This window comes from Sciurus carolinensis, chromosome 11 (genome assembly GCF_902686445.1).
Source record: "Sciurus carolinensis chromosome 11, mSciCar1.2, whole genome shotgun sequence".
Classification (NCBI taxonomy): domain Eukaryota; kingdom Metazoa; phylum Chordata; class Mammalia; order Rodentia; family Sciuridae; genus Sciurus; species Sciurus carolinensis.
The window spans coordinates 67,089,887-67,110,518 of NC_062223.1; the positions used below are offsets into that span (position 1 = coordinate 67,089,887).

General features: G+C 35.2%; 1 protein-coding gene and 1 non-coding gene across 2 annotated transcripts in view; both read right to left on the reverse strand.

The window, feature by feature from the left end:
• Window positions 1-267: 267 nt before the first annotated feature.
• Ipo7 (importin 7) overlaps window positions 268-20,632 on the reverse strand; it is a 56,609-nt gene continuing 36,244 nt past the window's right edge. The window contains exons 11-25 of the mRNA XM_047567656.1: window positions 20,415-20,491; window positions 20,151-20,267; window positions 16,941-17,030; window positions 16,382-16,547; window positions 15,918-16,078; window positions 14,316-14,444; window positions 12,150-12,216; window positions 11,941-12,066; window positions 11,157-11,254; window positions 8,941-9,036; window positions 8,115-8,335; window positions 7,822-8,027; window positions 5,292-5,498; window positions 3,305-3,421; window positions 268-1,387 (exon numbers count right to left, since the gene is read on the reverse strand). Coding sequence (XP_047423612.1) covers window positions 1,290-1,387; window positions 3,305-3,421; window positions 5,292-5,498; window positions 7,822-8,027; window positions 8,115-8,335; window positions 8,941-9,036; window positions 11,157-11,254; window positions 11,941-12,066; window positions 12,150-12,216; window positions 14,316-14,444; window positions 15,918-16,078; window positions 16,382-16,547; window positions 16,941-17,030; window positions 20,151-20,267; window positions 20,415-20,491 — 1,976 coding nt within the window. The 3' untranslated portion in view covers window positions 268-1,289. The remainder of the gene's footprint in view (window positions 1,388-3,304; window positions 3,422-5,291; window positions 5,499-7,821; window positions 8,028-8,114; window positions 8,336-8,940; window positions 9,037-11,156; window positions 11,255-11,940; window positions 12,067-12,149; window positions 12,217-14,315; window positions 14,445-15,917; window positions 16,079-16,381; window positions 16,548-16,940; window positions 17,031-20,150; window positions 20,268-20,414; window positions 20,492-20,632) is intronic.
• LOC124960820 (small nucleolar RNA SNORA23) lies at window positions 16,617-16,800 on the reverse strand. Its single transcript, XR_007104143.1, has one exon. It is a non-coding gene; the product is annotated as a small nucleolar RNA SNORA23 (small nucleolar RNA).

Consider the following 20,632-nt stretch of genomic DNA (forward strand, 5'->3'; position numbering starts at 1 on the left):
CAACTTCTCGACACTGTTTTGTTGCTGGCTCATTTTTCCAGTGGTATCGATAGTGGTTTTTGGAGGGAACCATGTGCCTTTAGTCTATCTAGTTAAAATCAGATACCACAATTATCAAGAGGGGTAGAGGAGGTGTGCACAGGGTAGTGGGCAGATGATGTCAAATATTAAGGATGTACTTTGTGTTCTTTCTTGGTACTGGATAAAAACAGGCCAATGAAGGGAAGAAATTATAAATAGGAACAAAACTGCAATCAAATCAAGACATAATAGCCGAATTAAGTTATTTTAATATTGCATATATAGATGTTTAGCCATACTCTAAGATCAACTCTTTAAGAGCAGAACTTTATATCCGATTTACATGCTTCAGATATCACCTTTCTTGTTTGTTACAGTAAGGTCTTGTATCCAAATATCCACTTGTACACTGAGAGCTTTAAGAAAAAACAGGACACAGAGGGAGTTGCCATTTTTAGCAGCAATGAAATATCACTAACCCCTTTTTACATACCGAATTCAAGTCACTATCAGAGGTGAGTGCACCACAAAGTCACCAGGTACAAAATTGCTAGTTCATTTTTAAATTAATAACTTGAAATTACCCCTGCCCCCCCCACCCTATTACATCCCTTTTTATAAACAGCAAACATTTTTGCTTTTATACATAGGCTAGCAGGTTTGTTTCAATATGAAAGTGCTAATTCATTTACAGATTTTTAAATCAGTTATGTAGTGCTACAATAAATGTCCAATAATCTACATAGGAACAATCTTTGATGAATGAAAATGAAGACTGAATAAGGCTATCAGATTACCTTATCTTATTTACATATAAAGGATACCCAATGGTGAGGAAGAGACAGAAATCGGACAATACTCATAGGTGTAAAAATTACATCTACCTTTGAGCTTTATACTGTAAATGAGACATTTTAAATAGTCCTGTAGCCCATGCCTATTTTTTCCTCAGAAAAAGAAAAGCTGCCTTCATGACATCCCCTCTTGTTTCAGATTTCCACAGTGTCACTTGAAGCTTCAGAGTCAGGATCTTACTTTCTTCAAAAAATAAAGAAAATACCCCCCGTGTTAACCCCCCCTCCCCACAAAAATCCCTCTGGTTTCACTTCCAGTGCCAGGTTGCATGATCAGGTCCCACCTCCTGGGGTTTTTTGTCCATCTATTGATCAATTAGTTTAGAGTAGGTAACATGAACCAGTTCTGGAACCACTACTAGGAGGAACACAAGCTCTTCACTACAATCACACAGCAGGAAAGAAAGTGAGAACTCAATTCATCCCTGGTGCCGGGCCTCCAAAATTGAAAGAACTTGGCACAACTGGAGCACTGAATTTGTATCCTCCGTGCTTCTCAATCATTTTGGATTCTAGAACACAAATAAGTGAAAGTTTAGTAGGGAATTCAATTATCTTACTACTTTGTGGAGGAAAAAGGAATTAACAATCAATTAACAAGATAATAGTTTGCCATTAATAACCAGGATGTTCCAAAACTGATAACTTTATTCTCCCTACACAGGTATAAGGGGAAAAGGGGCATGCACCATGTAGAGGCAATAATCTGTTTTATGTTGTGGACTCCTTTAGTGAATTTTAATTTCCCATGGTTAAGGAAAAAAAATTTTTAAGGTACAGGGTATTGAACCCAGGAATGCTACATGATGGGAATATGGACCCATTCCTTTTATTTTCAGACAGGCTCTCACTACACTGCCTCGAACTTCAAATTCTCCTGCCATGGTCTCCCAAGTTGCTGCAATTATAGGTGTGTGCCATCATGCCTGCCTCAAGAAAAAAAAATATTTAAACACTCTCCATTGTGAGTCACATGTATCATTAAGGACCCATCTTGAAAAGGAGGGAAAAAACTATCAAATGCACGTGAATCCAAAATATAAAATACTTAAGAGCTGGGTATAGTAGTGATACAATATAGTAGGACATTGTCTCAAAATAAAAAATAAAACAGGCTGGGAATGTAGCCCAGTATAAAGCACCTCTGGGTTTAATCAGTAGTATCTTAAATAAAACACAAATGGGCTGGGGATGTGACTCAGTGTCAAGTGCCCCTGAGTTCAATCCCTGGTATCCCTTGTCAACGCCCCCAAAAAGCTGTCTGGGTATCAAAACCTAGAGAAAACTATTACAGTATATATAACTAAAATATATATTTGCTGGGCATGGTGGTATATGCCTATAATTCCAGCAATTTGGGAAGCACAGTCAAGAAGATCACAAGTTGGAGGCCAGGCTTGGCAAATGACTGAGGCCCTAAGCAACTCAGCGAGACCCTCTCTCAAAATAAAAAATAAAACGGTATGGGGATATGGCTCAGTGGTTAAGTACCTCTGTGTTTCATCCCCAGTACCAAAAAAAGAGTAAATCTTAAAAATGTACTCCAGGGCTGGAGGTATATACAGCTAGTGGTAAAGTGCTTTGCCTACATGAGTGAGGCTCTGGTTTTGTTGCATGTGTATGGGGATGTAGTGGAAGGGAGAAGCATACTAAAATGTTTAAAGTGAAAATGCCTAGAATTTTCTTTAATATATTTCAGAGAAAATGTTAATTAATTACCTTTTTTGTGTTTAGTACAGGGATTGAACCCAGTGGTGCATAACAACTGAACCACATCCCAGCCCATTTCTTTGAGATAGGGTCTTGCTAAATTGCTAAGGCTTGTCTTAGAAATGGTGATTGTCCTGCCTTAGCCTCCCAAGTCTCCAGGATTACAGGCATGTGCCAATATTCTCAACTAACTGATCAATTTAATGTTATATTTTTTAACAGAATGTTCTATTATCAATCCATCAGGGCTGGGGAGACAGCTCAGCTGGTAGAGTGCTTGCCTCACAAGCACAAGGCCCTGAGTTCGATCCCCAGTACTGCCCAAAAAAAAAAAAAAAAAAAAAAATCAATCCATCAGCAAGAACTTAAGCAGTTTTATTAAAGCTACTACACACTGAAGGGAATCTTTAGTTACATTTAAAAATTAGTAAAGTGTAGCCAAAACCAAATTTTCTTCTAAATTAAATCTCACATATTAGATTATATTTTTTATCACCAAAATAATTTTATTGATTGACTGACTGAATGATTACACTGGGGTGAATCCAGGACCCTGCTTATGCTAGGCAAGTACTCATGTATAACCACTGAGTTATACACACAGTCTATGTACCATTATATAATATACCTTTTATATAATGTTAAATTCCTTCATAAGATTTTAAAGCTACATGAAGTCATTAATTACATCAAAGAGGGATTATGGTTGACTAACATACCGTGGGCTGCTCTTCTTTGATCAGCTAGAGTTGCTATGTCCTGTAACTGTTTTCTTTGTTCTTCATTAAGACCATGAGTCAGAGCTTGATACCACACAGGATTACGATTCTGAATAGCTACCAAAACAAAAACAAGTGGAAAAAAGCATTAACAATAGAGACTGATAGCTTCTTTCTGTTTTGTCTACCCCCTAAATCCAATACTGAAATTCTCCCCAATAATATTCCTTTAAAAAAGTAACTTAAGAGTTACTTATGAAACAAAAGATATTGGGCAAAAAGTTAATTCTAGTTCATCTTTGTGCTTCAATACTATCTTAATTGTTCTTGTCATAACTAGAGGAATTTCAATAATTAAATTAACCTAAGTCATTAAAATATTCACAGTTAAATAACTACAAAATGTATGTGCGGGAAAAGGGTGAATAATACAAAATAAAGGTTTTATTTTCCTCCATTTGCCTACTCAAAAACTTTCTTTAATAAACTCTCTTTGGGGTTTAAGTCACTGGTAGAGTTCTTTCCTGGAATACGTGAAACCCCATAGTTGACAGGCAATAAAAGGAAAGAAAAAAGAAAAGCATATATACATAAAACATTCCCTTGGAAAGGTACCCTTGCAATTCTCAAGTTAAAATCACAATAGTCACACATTTTTATATCATAGTCTAAATAACAGTCTGTGAGAAACAGAACAAATTTTCTCCAAATATCACAAAACCAAGTGTTAAAATTTCATAATGTTCAACAAAAAAATATGCACTAAATAAGTTGATATATAATGATGGTAAGATTAAGCAAGTATTTCCCTATTTCACACACACACACATCTGCAAGAAGATGTCTACAGTAGGTTTTACCCCCAAAAAATTTCACTGCAGAGTAATGTGAAGAATATAAAGTGACAGCCACATGTATTAGGTGCAAGGTATTTTGTGGACAAAAACCTAATGCTAAATCATATGGTTTTCTACTTGTTGTTTATTTCAACTGTGTAAAGATCCAGTATTAGAAACTATATTTTCAGAACTGACCTGTTGATACCTACAAAAAAAACAAAGCACGTCTGTAGTTCTGGCAATTCAATTCTTGATGTCACATAATTAAGAAAAACTATCTGTGATCTTGCATCAAAAATGTTTTGTCATGGGCTTGGGAGGCTAAAAACCTTGGTTATCAGAGAATTTATTCCATGTCAAAGTTCCTATGTAAGAATGATAAATAATAGCAAATAAACCTGAGGGAGAAGGGGTTTCAAAGATAGTGGCAATATTTTTCTTTTTTCCCTCCTACCCCTGCTACTAGGGACTGAATTCAGGGTTGCTTTACAACTGAGCAACATCCCCAGCACTTCTTATTTTTATTTTGAGGCAGTGTGTTGCTAAGTTGCCCGGGCTGGCCTCAAACTTTGATCCTCCTGCTTCAGCCTCCTAAATAGCTGGGACTACAGAAGTATGCCACCAGCAATTTAATTTCATAAAATGGATGATGGACCACAGGCATTATACCTTGAAATTCAAGTAAAAGATGCTATTAAGTAAAAATAGCTGAGATTCTACAGCCACACATAACTGACGCATCTAGACTTCCAGAAGACTGTATCACTGCATCCAAATTTGGAGGGTTAAATTAGCTATTTGAAGCTTAAAATTTATTATATTTAATTTGCTAGTTCAATAACAGTAGAATAAATTGATTAAAATATGCAAAAATACATTAATACTGAATAAATATGGAAGAACAGCTGAGGAAAATTGAAAGACTAGGAATCAAAAGAAAGGGGAATTCTCACTTTTTGGAACTACACTATTTTCTCGAATATGCAGCTTTCAAAATTACAAACTAAATGTAAAAATAACAGGATGAGGAAAGATTTCTCAGCAGCTTGATGGCAACATTAGAAACAATTGTTACTATAACTAATACTCTCTTCTTTAAGCAACAGACTGTTTAATGAAATGGTTCTATATGTGATAAGCAGACTTACTTTGAAATATAGCTTTAAATATCTGATACTCATCAACAGGGTTGTCTTCATCATCAATGATTGTGGAATAGCCTTCCAGAGCAGTCTCCTCTGCATCATCTTCTTCCCAATCTTCATCATCTCCATCTTCACCTGCTTGCTTAGCTAGAATCTCTAAATATTCTTGCCCATCTTCATCAATATCATCTTCATCACTCCCTAGTTCCTCTGTCAAATCATAAATATAACACTGAAATAGTTTGCTACTCAACAAAGTGACAATGACTTTACCATTCTCAGCAAATTATAATTCATTAATAAAGTCAAGGAAAAGTTTCAGGAATTGGTGTTTAAACACATGTATAGCAACAGATAGAATGGAAAACTAATATTGATGTCAAAGAAGCGCAACCATGACTTATTCTAAACACCACAGTTGAATGTTTTTTGTGTGTGTGTGGTGGTGGGGTGAGGTGTGGGGGGATTCCGGGGGATTGAACCCACTCTACCACTGAGCCACAGTTCCAGCCTGTTTTGTTTTTGTTCTTGTTTCAGGGAAGGGGGTCTCGGTAAGTTGCTGAGGCTGGCTTTGAACTTGCGATTCTGCTGCCTCAGCCTTTGAGTTGCTGGGATTACCAGTTTAAGCCACCTAGCCTGGGGTCTGAAGGAACACTTCCAGATTCACCTTTGGTATGCTCTTAGCCTTACAGTATGTAAATCCAAACTAAATACCAATAATAAAATTATATAGTTGGGGTTGTGGTTGTAGCTCAGTGGTAGAGCAGTTGCTTAGCATGTGTGAGGCACTAGGTTCGAACCTCAGCACCACATAAAAAATAAATAAATAAATAAAGATATTTCGTCCATCTCCAACTAAAAAATTTTTATAAAAAACCACATAATATATATTTTTTAAACAGTTTGAATTACAACCATAGAAACTTTTTTGAGGGGGCGAGGGGCAGTGCTAGAGATTCAACCAAGGACCTCAAGCAAGGTACTATAACTGAGCCACATCTCCAGCCCCACACATAGAAAATTATATGAGATTTAAAAAAAAAAAAAAAAAAAAAAAGGCTGGCTGAATTACCAAGCACAGTGGCACAAGTCTGTAATAACAGCAACTCGAGAGGCTAAGGCAGAAGGATCACAATTTTGAGGCCAGTCTCAGTAACTTAGGGAGACCCTATCTCAGATAAATAAAAAGGAGTAGGAATGTAGTTCAGTGGTAGAGCAACCCTGAGTTCTAGTCCTAGTACTGCCAAGGTGGAAAAAAACACTGGCTAACTTAGTAAATGGCAAAAACAAAACAAAACAAGGAAAACACAAAACAACTTGCATTACCTATATGACCTTGAATCCATTACAGTAATTCTATTAACCAACATTTGATCGCTTATGCATTCTTTTATTCCAAAATGTCTTACATGTGAAATGTTTAGATAACAACTAATTAACAATTTTATATTGCAAACACTTAGGCTTAGCACTGATAAGATAATAACAGGATGGTTCTTTGCAATAAATTCAAACATTAAAAACTAGACATCTAGGGCTGGGGAGATAGCTTGCAAGCACAAAGCCCTGGGTTCGATCCCCAGCACCGCAAAAAAAAAAAAAAAAACTAGACATCTTTTAATACTTAATGTAACAATATATATGTATGCCTTCATTAATATTGTTAAATCTTATTTTTGTTGTTGTTGGTTTTTTTGTTTTTGAGATTGGGTCTTATGTTTCCCAAGCTGCTTTTGACTCAAGTGATCCCCTGCCTCAGCCTCCTGAGTGGCTGCAACTACTGAGAGGGGCTACTAAGCCTGTCTTAATTCTGTTAAATATTACTGAATGCCAAGTGCCAAGAACTGTTGTATGTCACGAATTCTCTCATGTAACCTTCACAACATATTATTAATATACTTCTGATTATACTTATAAGATATAGTTAATGGTAGAAACATTTTATTATCTTAAGATGCCTCCTCAACTCTTAAGGGAGTTCCCTCCTACATGAATCAATAACACCATGAATCAACTCTATATAGTACTATTTGGCTTTTTAAGTTTTTCCCACCAGGATATAAAACTTCTGGAGAATAGCATGACATTCATTTTTTTTTATCTGTTGTGCCAAACACATACAGAGTAAACAGATCTTTTAGTGACTGCGTACTATAATGCCTGGAATTACCCTATTGTTGGAAACATAGATGATAATTCTGCCTTTATAGACTTTGCTATTCTTTTTTTTTTTTTTTTTTTAAGTTATAAGTGGACAAAACACTTTTATTTTATTTATTTATTTATTTTTATGCGGTGCCGAGAATCAAACCCAGTGCCTCATACCTGCTAGGCAAGCACTCTACCACAGAGCTACAGCCCCATCCCTAGACTTTGCTACTCTTCTAAGGAGATAAGTTGTTTCTTATGAATGAACGTAAAAGCATCTGGTTATGATCCTAGATTTCTTTGGGAGAAGGACTAGAAAAAAGGTATATACAGTGTTTTCTTAACTAGACATGTGTTGTCCTGAAATTCATCACAAATCCCTTACCAGTTTCATCGTCATCTTCAGCTTCATCATCATCGTCACTGTCATTTTCATGTTCTGCATGGCAGGCATATGCTCTTTTTAATCCATTAAACAAAAGGATAAAAGCTGGCAAAATCTGTCCAGAAACCTGATTTAATACTTGTGGTATCTGTTCCATATCAATAAGAGCACAGAGGCCAAGAACACACATCTTTCTGTCATGAAGCCTAAAAATAAAAATTAAAAAAAATAAGTTCCCTCTATTTTCTTATATAAACAGAGTTCTTCATAAAGGTCCAATTCATGTCACTTACCCCAAGAAACAGTCAACATCATTAAGCCACTGTGTAATAAAATGATTTGTAACTGGTTCAACATTATTAGGGAAGCGAAGGTTTTCTAAGGTATTGAGTAGTAGGTGTGGATTATAATACAAAGCTGCAATTGCAACTTGCAGGCACATTGTTCGAAGTTCACTTGTCTTAACCTCTCTTGTCAGTCTCTCTAAAGCTGCCTCCACGAATAAGGGAATGCACTGTAAACAAAGATTACAAGACAGTACAATACTGAAATTAATGGCATCCTATTATACCCATATTATTAATTGTTGCCTCAACTAATCTAGCCCCACTGGATGACTAATATTTATCATTGAGGATTTTGCTAGGAAATCTAATTTTGAAGCATGACATGTTTTCACTAAGCTAGCAAAACCTCACTATAATATCAATCACAGATTCACAATGTTCCTATATTTTAACTGACCACAGAAATTTAATTACTAATGCCGTCAGAAATTTTCAGCAAAAACTTACCTGGCATAACAGAGTTTACATGAAACTTCAATACTCATATTTCCAACACATTAAATATATGATCGATATATGGTTAAATTTTACACCAACAATGTAAATACATGCTGTGGTACACAATAGTGTACCACAATATGTAGTAAAATGCCCAAAGAAGGAGGAAAAAAAAATGGAAAAGAATGATTCCCTCTCTGAAGTTCCAAATAGAAGCATTAGAAGTTAGTCTTGGGCTGGTGATGAAATGAAGTTCAAAGGTAGACTCTCTGCCTAGCATACATGAGGCTCTACGTTCAATTGCAGCAACCTACACACAGTTAGCCTCACTGACCTGGTCAATGCCACGCCCTTTGCATTGTAGAATGATGACCTCTAACAATTTTGCTGCATGACATTCTGCATCTTCTCCAGCAACTCCTGTAAGAACCTGATCAACAAAGAATATAAATTCCATGAAAGTTTCATGAAAATGTTTAAATCAGAAATCATTTCCTTTCCTTTGTAAAAAGTTCACAGTAGTGCTTACTATATTCTAATATGAATGATTATGATGCTCACTGTAGACTAAAGAATGTGTAAGGATTTAGAGTTGTCTGTCAAACAGCCTAACCTTCTAATAGCCTGGTCTTAGTGATCAAAGCATCTATCCTGCTGGGCCTAGTGGCACACCTATAATCCAGTGGCTAACATGAGACAGGAGAATCAAGAGTTCAAATCCAAGGCTGGGGTTATGGCTGAGTGGTAGAGTGCTTGCCTACCATGTGTGAGGCACTGGGTTCAACTCTCAGTACCACATATAAATAAATGAATGAAATAAAGGCCTATTAACATTTTAAGGCATTAAGCAACTCAGTGAGACACTGTATCTAAATAAAATACAAACTAGAGCTGGGAATGTGGCTCAGTAGTTTGAGTGCCCCTAAATTCAATCCCCTGTACCAAAAACAAACAAACAAAAACCAAAAACAAAAAAACATCAATCCTGAAATGCCATTCTGGATTAAAGCAGCTACCAACCATTAACTTCTCACACAAATGTAGAAGTGAAAACACTTAAACTTTCTCACGTTACTGGTCATTCTGTAAAGAACTACAAAAATACTATTTGTAGACAAACTGTCTCATAAAATACAAAATATCGAGTTGGGGTGCTGTGGAATGGTGGGAGAAGAAGCATCCTACTGACGGCAACCCCAGACAAGAAATAAAGAACAAGGACATCACAGGCTACTTACTGTTAGAAAACTGTAAACTTATTCTGGAATAGCAAAATAGGGTATATCTCTGTTCCCATAGTATTAACATAAACATAACTGGCACTAAATGAATAATATAACTAAAAAATTATTTATGAATAAGTGGTCAAAAGGGAAAGATATTAATGAAAGATAAACATATCTTAAACCTCCTGGGGCAAAATATTTTCTCCCCCTTACTAAATGAGATTATCACTATGTTGTGGCCCAAACTGGTCTTAAATTCCTGGGCTCAACCAATCCTCTTGCCTCAGTCTCCTCAGTAGCTTGAATTACTTCCAGGTGCTTCCATACCCAGCAGCAAAATTAGTTTTTATTGCACTACTTCTCAAGAAAAACTGCTAGAAATTCAAATACTATGAATTGTTATCACCAGGCCCATTCAAATAACTCTCTCTCCCCAAACTGTAGGTAAAAATGTATTTAAAAATATATATATATATAGTAGTAGCATAGCAGCATTCACCATGTTTCTCCTTCCATTTCTTGGGAGAAAGGTAAAATACATTTCACTTTAAAAAAAAAAAAAAAAAAAAAAAAAAACTCAAGATTTTCAAATCTTGCAGTTTCCGAAATACTTCTAGCCTCCAGAAGCCAAGTATTTTTCCTTCATACATCTCTATTCAACTCTAATAAATAAAACATCTACATCTATTCCTGATCATTTTTTTAAAAAATCTCAAGTTATTGATTCTTTCCTTCTTTAGCTTCCACAAAACTAGATTAAAGTAAACTCCCAACGCTGTAAAATCCAAACATTTATAACTACAAGTAAATGACGGAGACCAGACAGGAGACATGTGCATGCTAAAGCCATTACTGGGCAACCTAGAAACAAGAGTTTTCAGTGAGTGAGGGTGTGCTGGGGTTTCAACTGGGGGATGCTTTACCAGTGACTTACAACAGCTGCTCCGCAAGCCCTTGTTATTTTTTATTTAAAGACGGTCTCACAAATTTGTTTAGGACCTTGCTAAGTTGCTGAAGCCAGCACTGAACTAATGATCCTCTGGTCTCAGCCTCCCAAGCTGTCTGATTATACGAGTGCATCACCATGTCTGAGTGCTCATAAATATTAAAGCCATTAATTCTGGGCTGGGGAAATAGCTCAGTGGGTAGAGTGCTTGACTCACAAGCACAAGGCCCTGGGTTCAAATCCCCAGCACTGCAAAAAAAAAAAAAAAAAGCCATTAATTCTGTCAGACTCACATGTCCCCCATGTTTATCAAAATGTATCCTCATAATTGTATAGGAACAAACTAGTAAGATCTAATATTATTTTTAAATGACCTACCTTTTTGCACATACTGTATATCATCTCAAGATACTTGGTATCAGATAGAAGTGTGTCGGTATCAACTGTTACATAATTATGCAGAAGAGGCATCATGTCTGTATTAATAAAAAGCATCAGTTACACATTTACTAATACAAATACTTTATTCTTCTTTGCTTCTGAAAATTTTTCTTAGAAAAAGGCAAGTCTGTGGGATCAGTTTATCTCTATAACTCATTTTTTCTTTTTTTAAACTCCCAGTACTGGGTATTTAACTTAAAGATGTTTTACCACTAAGCTAGGTCCCAAGCCCTCTTTATTTTGAGACAAGGTCTCCCAAGTTGGTCCAGGGTGACCTAAAATTTGCCAAGGCTAGCCTCAAACTTGCTACCCTCCTGACTCAGCTTTCTGAGTTATCGGGAATACAAGTATACACCATAATACCCATTTTGTGTCATTCACTTTTAATTAAAATGTACTCAATTTTAATACAGAAAGGAATCTACTTTTAAAATGAATTCCTTCATATTTGTATTAAAACATTAAGATAACACACAAACATATAATTATACATAAAATAGTTATGGGGAGTATTAAAAAAGCAAACCTAAAATAACTAAGTCAAAATATAAAACAGAAATCAGTACTATGTGTTGTCCTTGAGCACTAACCACTACTGATAACTTATCCAAACAATGAAGTTGGAGCATTTAAAAGTATATAACCAAATGATAAGCTATAAATAAATCAAAACAGGGGGAAGAGGTGAAACCCCCAGTATTTTCACACTATTTAGACATACCTGTAAAGTAATCAAAGCCATCTTGCTGGAAGACCTCAAATACAAGGGGCAGTAGCTGCCACATCTGTGGAGACACTTGTTGACATGTCAAACTATGTGCCAAAGAGAAGATTTCTTCATAGAATTCTAAAAGAGAATACTGAGTCATTAGGAAAATGTTTACCAATGTGAATAGCACTAAATTCTCAGCACAATAAGAGGAATGATACCTAAGACATGCTGTTGTAAAACAGTACCAATGACCTGTAAGCAGATCCCCTCAAGCTGCTGGGTTATCTAAAAGAGAAGGGGGAAAATAATCATTGCAGCAAGCTGAATAAATTATTAAAATAATATACTGTAATCCACTACTTTTCTACATGAAACACACTGTTAAATCACTTTGTTCAGAAATAATATGCATATTATGAAATTATAAGCTAATCTAAGATTGAAATTTAATGAAACATCATTATAATGAGAAAAACATACATAATAATTTAATTAGTCTACCTAAAACTGAAAGGTAAAATTTACACACTCGGGAAATGCAATACAACTACTCTGAAGACAACCTATAAGTTTTGAATTTTTTGGTCCTAGGGATTGAACCCAGGTGTACTTTAACCACTGAATCATATTCCCCAGTCCTTTTTATTTTATTTTTTTATTTTGAGACAAGTTCTCACTAATTTGCTTAGGGCCTCGCTGAATTGATGAGGCTGGCTTTGAACTTGCAACCCTCCTACTGCAGCCCACTTCCTGAGTCGCTGGGATTACAAGCATTTGCTACAGCACCTGGCACCTACAGGTTTTTTGTGTTTTAAGCACTGACTTCATTAGTCCAGAGGTAACTGAAAAGTAATGGCAGTCAATTATAGAGAAATAATCTAAAGGAAGGCATTGTTCCTACCAATCCCAATAATTTTGAAATCACTGCTATTTTTCAAATTATATTAGTGAATCATGGAACGTGAACTCAGGCCCCAAGCCACAATCACAATTAATAGAAAATTACAAATTCCTCATTAATTTTCATTATGGCCTACAACAGGACCACAAATCTATGATGGCAACCAGAATGTTAAAAGAACATTCTGAAGATAAATATATTTTCCTACTAATCAGATGTAGAAGCAGGAGATAAGCTGAGCATGGTGCCTGTATTCACAGAACTCAAAGAACTGAGGGAGAAGGGTCCCAAGTTCTAGGCCAACCTCAGCAATTTATCAAGACAATATCTCAAAATTAAAAAAAGAATTGGGTAGATAGCTCAGTATAGAGACCTTGGGTTCAATTCCTAGTGCATATCCCCCTCAAAAAAAGAAGTAGCAGGACGATAACCATTTGAAATACATATTATGCAATACATCTTCAACTCCTCAAAATAATCTACTTGTTAAAGCAGCTACCGAATTTCTGATATCTTCTGCTTATGTTCAATTATAATAATAGGGAATATAAAATAGTTTATTGAAAATCTCAACCTGCAATGTGTAGATATCTGAAAACACACAGCTTTGGATAAACATCTGCACTAAAATTTATTCATCCAAATTTATGACAGTGATTAATTCTAGTGGAAGGATAGAAGGAGGGAAGAGCTTAGGAAGAAGTCCCCTGAAGGATTCAACTATATCTAACTGAAATTTGGGGGGCTGTAGGTAAGCTCAGTGACAGAAAACATGCCTTGCATACACAAGGTCCTACATGCAATCCCTCTCACCCCAAAAAATGACAAAAAAAAAAAAAAAAAAAAAGACAAAACCCCCCAAATCAGCTGAAATGACTCTTTTACTGAAAGTAAAATCTAAGGGTGATTAAAAAAAAAAAAGATTACATGCAATAAAATTTGGCAGTGATTAGGTAGTATCAGTTAGTTTTCTCTTTTTCTGTATGTTTGAAATAATTCAATTTTTAAAAATCCATAATTACAGTCCCCTTACTTTTCTAAATACAAGAAAAAAAGATAAGTAGGAAGATTGTGGTGATGCTTGCAAAACAATCTGAATGCACACAATCAGTAAAAATGGCTAATCACTTAAATATGCCTTAAGATGGCAAATTTTATATTGTATGTATTTTACCAAAACATTTTTTCTTTTTTTAATTGTAGATGGACACAATGCCTTTTTATTTATTTTTTATGTGGTGCTGAGGATTGAACCCAGTGACTCATGCATGCTAGGCAAGTGCTCTACCACTGAGCTATACCCCCACACCCATTTGTTTCTTTGATACTGGAGATAAGGAACAAAAGAAAACTAAAAATGTAAAGTCAAAATAGATGAGATGATTATAGAGTCATCTCAAGTTAGAGTCCTCCAAAACTCATTGTACATTCAGTAATAAATGACAATGTATAAAACCTGTGTCACAATGAATCATTTTCTTACCTCTTTATGATCTTCAACTACACTAAGAAGTGTATCAATTGTATTGAGAATTCCCATGGCAGTAACTGCTTTGTCATCACTTCCTTCTTCATCTGGACCAGTCTGGATTACTTGGTTAAATGTCATTGCCTAGAGCCAAAAGAATTCAATTTAGGTTTGTCAACTAAATACTATAAACATGCTTTGGTTAACACTATTTTAGTTTTTGGTGTTTTTTTTCCCGTCCCATCCTACCTTGCCCTGCCCCGCAACACTTTTTTTTTAAATATTCTCATTGGGATAGCAGAAGAAATCAATGTCTCCAAATTAATGAAAAATTAAGAGCTTGGGCTATGTAATGGTCCTGCTCCATCACTCACAGGGTGACCTGAAACAAGCTTACTTGAACTCTCTAGACTTTGGCTGCCTGACATGTCAATTAGGGGATTTCACAGAAATACTGTGAGCATTAGAAGAGACAAGAGGCCAAGTGCAGTGATCCATGCTTGTAGTCCAAATGACTCAGGAGGCTGAGGTAGGATGGTTGCAAGTTTAAGGACTGCCTGGCCAACTTACTAGCACCCTATCTCAAAAATGAAATAAAAAAGTCAGGCACAGGGGCTGGAGTTGTGACTCAGTGGTACAGCGCTTAGCTAGCTAGCATGTATGAGGCACTGGGTTTGATTCTCAGCACCACATATAAATAAAAAAATAAAATAAAGGTCTAATAACAACTAAAATTAATTTTTTAAAATTTCCTTAAAAAAAAGAAAAAAAGAAAAAAAAGCCAGACACAGTAGCACATACTCATAATCCCAATGACTTAAGAGACTGATGCAGGAGGACCGCAAGTTGTTGCAGCCTCAGCAACTTAGCGAGACTTTCAAAATAAAAAATAAAAAGGACTGGGGATGTAGCTCAGTGGTAAGGTGCTCCCAGGTTCAATCCCAAGTACCAAAAAAATGAAATAAGATAAACAAATAAAAAAAAATAAAATAAAATAGCTTAAGAGTAGAAAACCACTGGGTTTAATCCTCACAAAAACAGACAAGTTATAAATGTTCTCAATATTATGAATATTTTCATTAATTTTACTGGCTAAAGCTGTGCTCAAAGGTAAAAGTCTTGTAGCCCTAGCTACTTAGAAGGCTGAGGTAGAAGAATCACAAGTTCAAGGTTAGTCTGGTCAACTTAACAAGGATCTGTCTCAAAATAACAAATCAAATAAATAAATAAACAAACAAATAAATAAGCAAGTAAACACTGGATATTCTGTGGTTGAGTGTCCTGGATTCAATCCCAGTACCATAAAAAATTAAAAACTAAAGATCACTGGGGAGGCCTAAGTATGAACTCAAGTCCATCATGTCTAGCACGGGCAAATTATTTAAACTTTTACATTTTATTTTGTATCTGTAAAATAGTATAGTCCTTATACAAGTCTGTGTGAGAATTAAATGAGTAAAATATCTAACAAAGGGCTTAAAACTCAACATTCAATCTAGTGAGCTCAATGAAATATTTGTTACATACCTAAGTCAAGGCACTTGTGACACATTAACTGGAACCTAGTGCGAGCTAAATTAAAATGCTTCCAAAAAATGATACATTCAAACAACATACCAAATGTTGTGTCATTTCTACAGCAATAGGAGTAACTTCTTCACTATATTCACAGATCATTTTCTGGATTACATTGGTAAGATCATCATTTTCTGTTTCTCTTATAATATGAAGAAGGGCCTGCATTACAGGTCTAATAAATGGTGTGATGTACTCTTTAGCTGTAAGAGAAAAAGAAAAAAAAAAAAAAAAAAACAACCCTTCTTTTGTAAAACACTTAAATCTTTTAGAAACCTGATACAATATATATCAGAATTTAAAAAACATATCACGGATGAAGGAAGTCTGGAGATATATCTCAGTGATTAAGCACTTGCCCAGCATGGTGCAGGGTTCAATCCTGAGCACCACAAAAGAAGAAGAAGAAGAAGAAGAAATAAAAAAAGGATATCAACTTCCTAAAAGTATATATTGTATAACTAGGCACAAAGACATTCGGTATTTTTGACAAGCGAATCCTTTACCTTTTTCTTGATTGCTGATCAACACTTGAAGTGCAATGGCAGCTTCTACTTTCACAGGCATTTCCCTGTCATCAATCAGACATCTTCTTGTAAGCTCTAAGGCTGTCTGGAGATTCTGATCACTTTTGAACTTTACTTCACAAAAATAGTGAAGTACCCAGCAAGCCTTTTAAAAAAAACACAATGACTATAAATCTTACATTAAATTCTCCCAAGCTCATCTCTTTCTAGAGTTTATTGTGCGGGAATTTGGAGGCTGGCTAGTGGTAAATGTGTCCAAATAGACAACACTAGACCAGTACTATGATCCCAAGTTACTCTTTGGCTGCAAGACATTTGTGTGGATAGCAAGATCTGAATGCAAAACACAGACAGACACTGCTACCAGACACAGATGAAAACCATGCACACATTAACAGCAGCCATTTAAAGATTTATGTTAATCAGAAGTCTTACATGAAACATGGCTACTGAAGTGAACATTAAAAAGTTTAAATATAAAAACCCACAGTCATTTATTACAGAATATAAATATATAAAATATAGCATTGAAACATACCCTTGCTCTCATGTAGCCTAGATCACTGCTGAAGAGAGGGAATACGTGATTCTGCAACATGTATTCCATCTGATCCTTATAAATCTTTTTCTGTAAATATAAACAATTTGGATATAGTTCCCAAAACCATCATTTCAGCTTCTAAGTAGACAGACTAATGTTTAAAATGACTATTGATGTCACAACAAACATTTACTTTAATCCTTTGACCCCCTAGGATCCAAAGCCCCAATACATTTTTGTATGTTTAAAATCACCTCATTAGAAAGTAATCAGAGGACTGGGAGTGTAGATCAGTGGTTAGAGTACTTTCCTAGCAAGTGCTGTGCTGGGTCCTGGATTCAATTCCTACTACCACAAAAAATAAAAATTTTAAAATGGTTACCAAGGCCTAACTTGCCCAACCCAACCCAAGGATTAAAAAGAAAAAGACAAACAAGCTATTAGACCAAATTTTAATAAAAACGGTGTTTAAAGACAGCATGGTTACTTCTTACTTTTTTCTCATGAAACTTTTATAATGAAAACAATCTCTTTGTAAAGTATCTAACATAATGTAGCTTGAGAAATATGTTGCTCTCAAACTAATAAAGTAGACATCTAAAGAGATACTTTTCTGAGCCAAGAGTGGTAGCACACACATGTAATCCCAGCAATTTAAGAGACTGAGGCAGGAGGATCACAAGTTCAAGGCTAGTCTCAGCAATTTATCAAGGTTTAAGGAACTTATCAAGACCCTGTTTCAAAAAATAAAAGGTTTGGGGATGTAGCTCAGTGGTAAAGTGCCCTGGGTTCAATTCTCAGGAGCCAAACCATCACCAGAAAAAGAGATACTTTCAGTATGTCCTAAAACGTTATTTAACAATGGTTTTAAAAGAGTTCCTTGAACTGCGCATTAAATGAAAATTAAAAGATATTAGTGGGAAAACTTATAAAATCTGAAAAATGGGGCTGGGGTTGTGGCTCAGTGGTAGAACACTTGCCTAGCATGTGTAAGGCACTGGGTTTGATTCTCAACACCACATATACATAAATGAATAAAATAAAGATCTATCGACAACTAAAAAAATAAATAATTTTTTTAAATCTGAAAAATCCCTGTGATTATAATATATCAACATTAATTTCTTGGATTTGATAATTACACCATGCAGAGATAAGATGTTACCATTAAGGAAGGTATATACACAGAAAAAGCAGAAAAACGAAAAATGAGATGAATTCAGTGCAGCAAGGTTTCTGGCAGTAGGAAAGTACAATTACTGAAGACTTACATCTTGAGTAGGTAGGATTTATTAACTTCAAAGTAAAAACATTGTAGATCTTATTTATGAAGTCAAATACAATGTATATAACTGAGTTCAGGTTTCTAAACACAAACTAATCCAGTTTGTTATTCTTTACACAAAATTTTTGGCAAAAATCATGACGTGCCTAGCCTGAAAGTGGGGGCATTCATGTTTGCAATTGCCCTAATGATCTATAAATTTTGGAAGAAAAATACTCTTTAACAATTATCCTGCAATATGTACCAAAAAAACTCAGCCTGATCTAGTAGCCACACAGGTAATCCCAGTGACTTGATAGGCTAAGGTAAGAAGATCGCATATTCTAGCACAGGCAACTGAGTGAGACCCAATCTCTTCCTCCAACAACAACAACAACAACAACAAAAACAGTTAGGGATATAGCCAGCGGCAATGCATCCATGGGTTCAAACCCCAGTACGCCAGGAGCTAACGATGGGTATGCGGGACACAAAACCTTGTATGAAAACAAACACTTTCAACACGAGCAAGTAGAGAAAATGTAGAAAAATCAGATATCATATAAAAATCCTACCAAAACATTAAAGGACAGCATAAAGGGAGGTAGATGCAGTGGCCCACACCTATAAATTCAACTGCTCAGGAGACTGACAGAGGAGGATCCCAAGTTCCAGGCCAGCCTGGCAACTGAGCAAGACTGTCTCAAGTTAAAAAGAAAAAAAAATGTTGGGGATGTAAGATCAGTAGTAGAGTGTCCATGGGTTCACTCCTTCACTTCACAAAGGTGATGGAAAAAGGACATCATCCAGGAAGTAAAAAGACAACCCAAGAAACGGAAGAAAATATTTGCAAATCGTATTTATATAAGAGTATATTTTTATAGTATCCATATTGATAAAATCTTCACTCCAGCCTATAAACCAAAATCTATACTCTGGTCTATGAACCATTATTTTTTTTTTGTCTCTCAGTTGATTGTGAAAGCTAATAGAGCATTTATACAATTTAAAAGAAAATTTTTTATATGAAAGTATCTAGTATATAAAGGTCTCTAAACAATCAATGATAAAAACAAATGACCAATTAAAAAGGGGGGAAGAAAAGAGAAAGATGATTTGAATAGACATTTCTCCAAGTTAGATATACAAATGTCCAGTAAAAATTCTCAACACTATTAGCAATCAGAGACATAGAAATCAAAATGGCAATGAGATGCCATTTCCCATTAACTAAAATGGCATATTAAAAAAGAAAATAAGTACTGGTGAGAATGAGGAGAAATTAAAACCTTCATACAGTGTGGTAGAAACATAAAACGGTACACCAACTTTGGAAGAGTCCTGTGGTTTCTCAAAGTATGACCACCAACTTAAACTCCTAGATATATATCCAGGAGAAATGAAAACCTATGTGTTCCCATAAAAAACTGTACACGAATATTCATAGCACTTCTCATAATATCCAAAAGTGGAAACAAAGGAAATGTTCGCCAACTGACGAATGAATCAATGAAATGCAAAATGTCAACAAATGTACCAACAAAAAGAAACACTGACAAATGCTACATGATGAACCCTGTATATATACAAAAAGAAAAAAGGCACTTCAAAGGGCCATATGTTATATTTTCATTTATATGAAACGTCCAAAACAAATCCAGGCAATTGTTTACAAGGAGCAGCCATAGAGTTAGCAGATTGGGAATGAAATGGGGAGACACTACTAATGTCCACAGGGTCTCTTTTGGGATTGATGAAAATGTTTGGAATTACCCAGGGGTAATGATTGTATAATTCTCTGAATATAACTAAAAATCATTGAGTTGAAGACTTTCAATGGACAAACTTCATCTTATGTGAGTTGTACCTCAATAAAACTGTTATTTTAAATAAACTACTTGCATAAGCACACACATTACCAAAAAAAAAAAAAAAAAAGATACCTTCAGAAGTATTTCAGCTAAAGAGCCAATCATATGCAAGGCTCCATCTTTTTTTCGAGGATCAGCATTTGGTTCTGTAAGAATTTGGTAACAAAATCCCATAGTCTTCTGTAGTACCTAGATTGAGAGATCAGTAATACTTTATCCCAAAATTCCTTAAAAATACACTAACAAATGGCTCATACGACTAGCATTTAAAACTGAGTATATTTGAACAAATTTTAAGCAATGGAGCAAAAGTTATCTGCAAATTAAATAAATTACCTCTTTCCTCTTACTACAGGCTGTAAACAAAAGCGTCTGGGCAGCAGTGGTAGGAGAAATGAAATCTTCAAATACATCTGGAGAAAAATTTAAAATTATAACCAGAAAACTATAATTTTAATTTCATCAAAAACATTTTCGTAAGTTATTTATAGATTAGGTTATGTAAAAAAGGCATTTAAAATTTGATATATCTTACATAAAGCGAATAAGAAAAT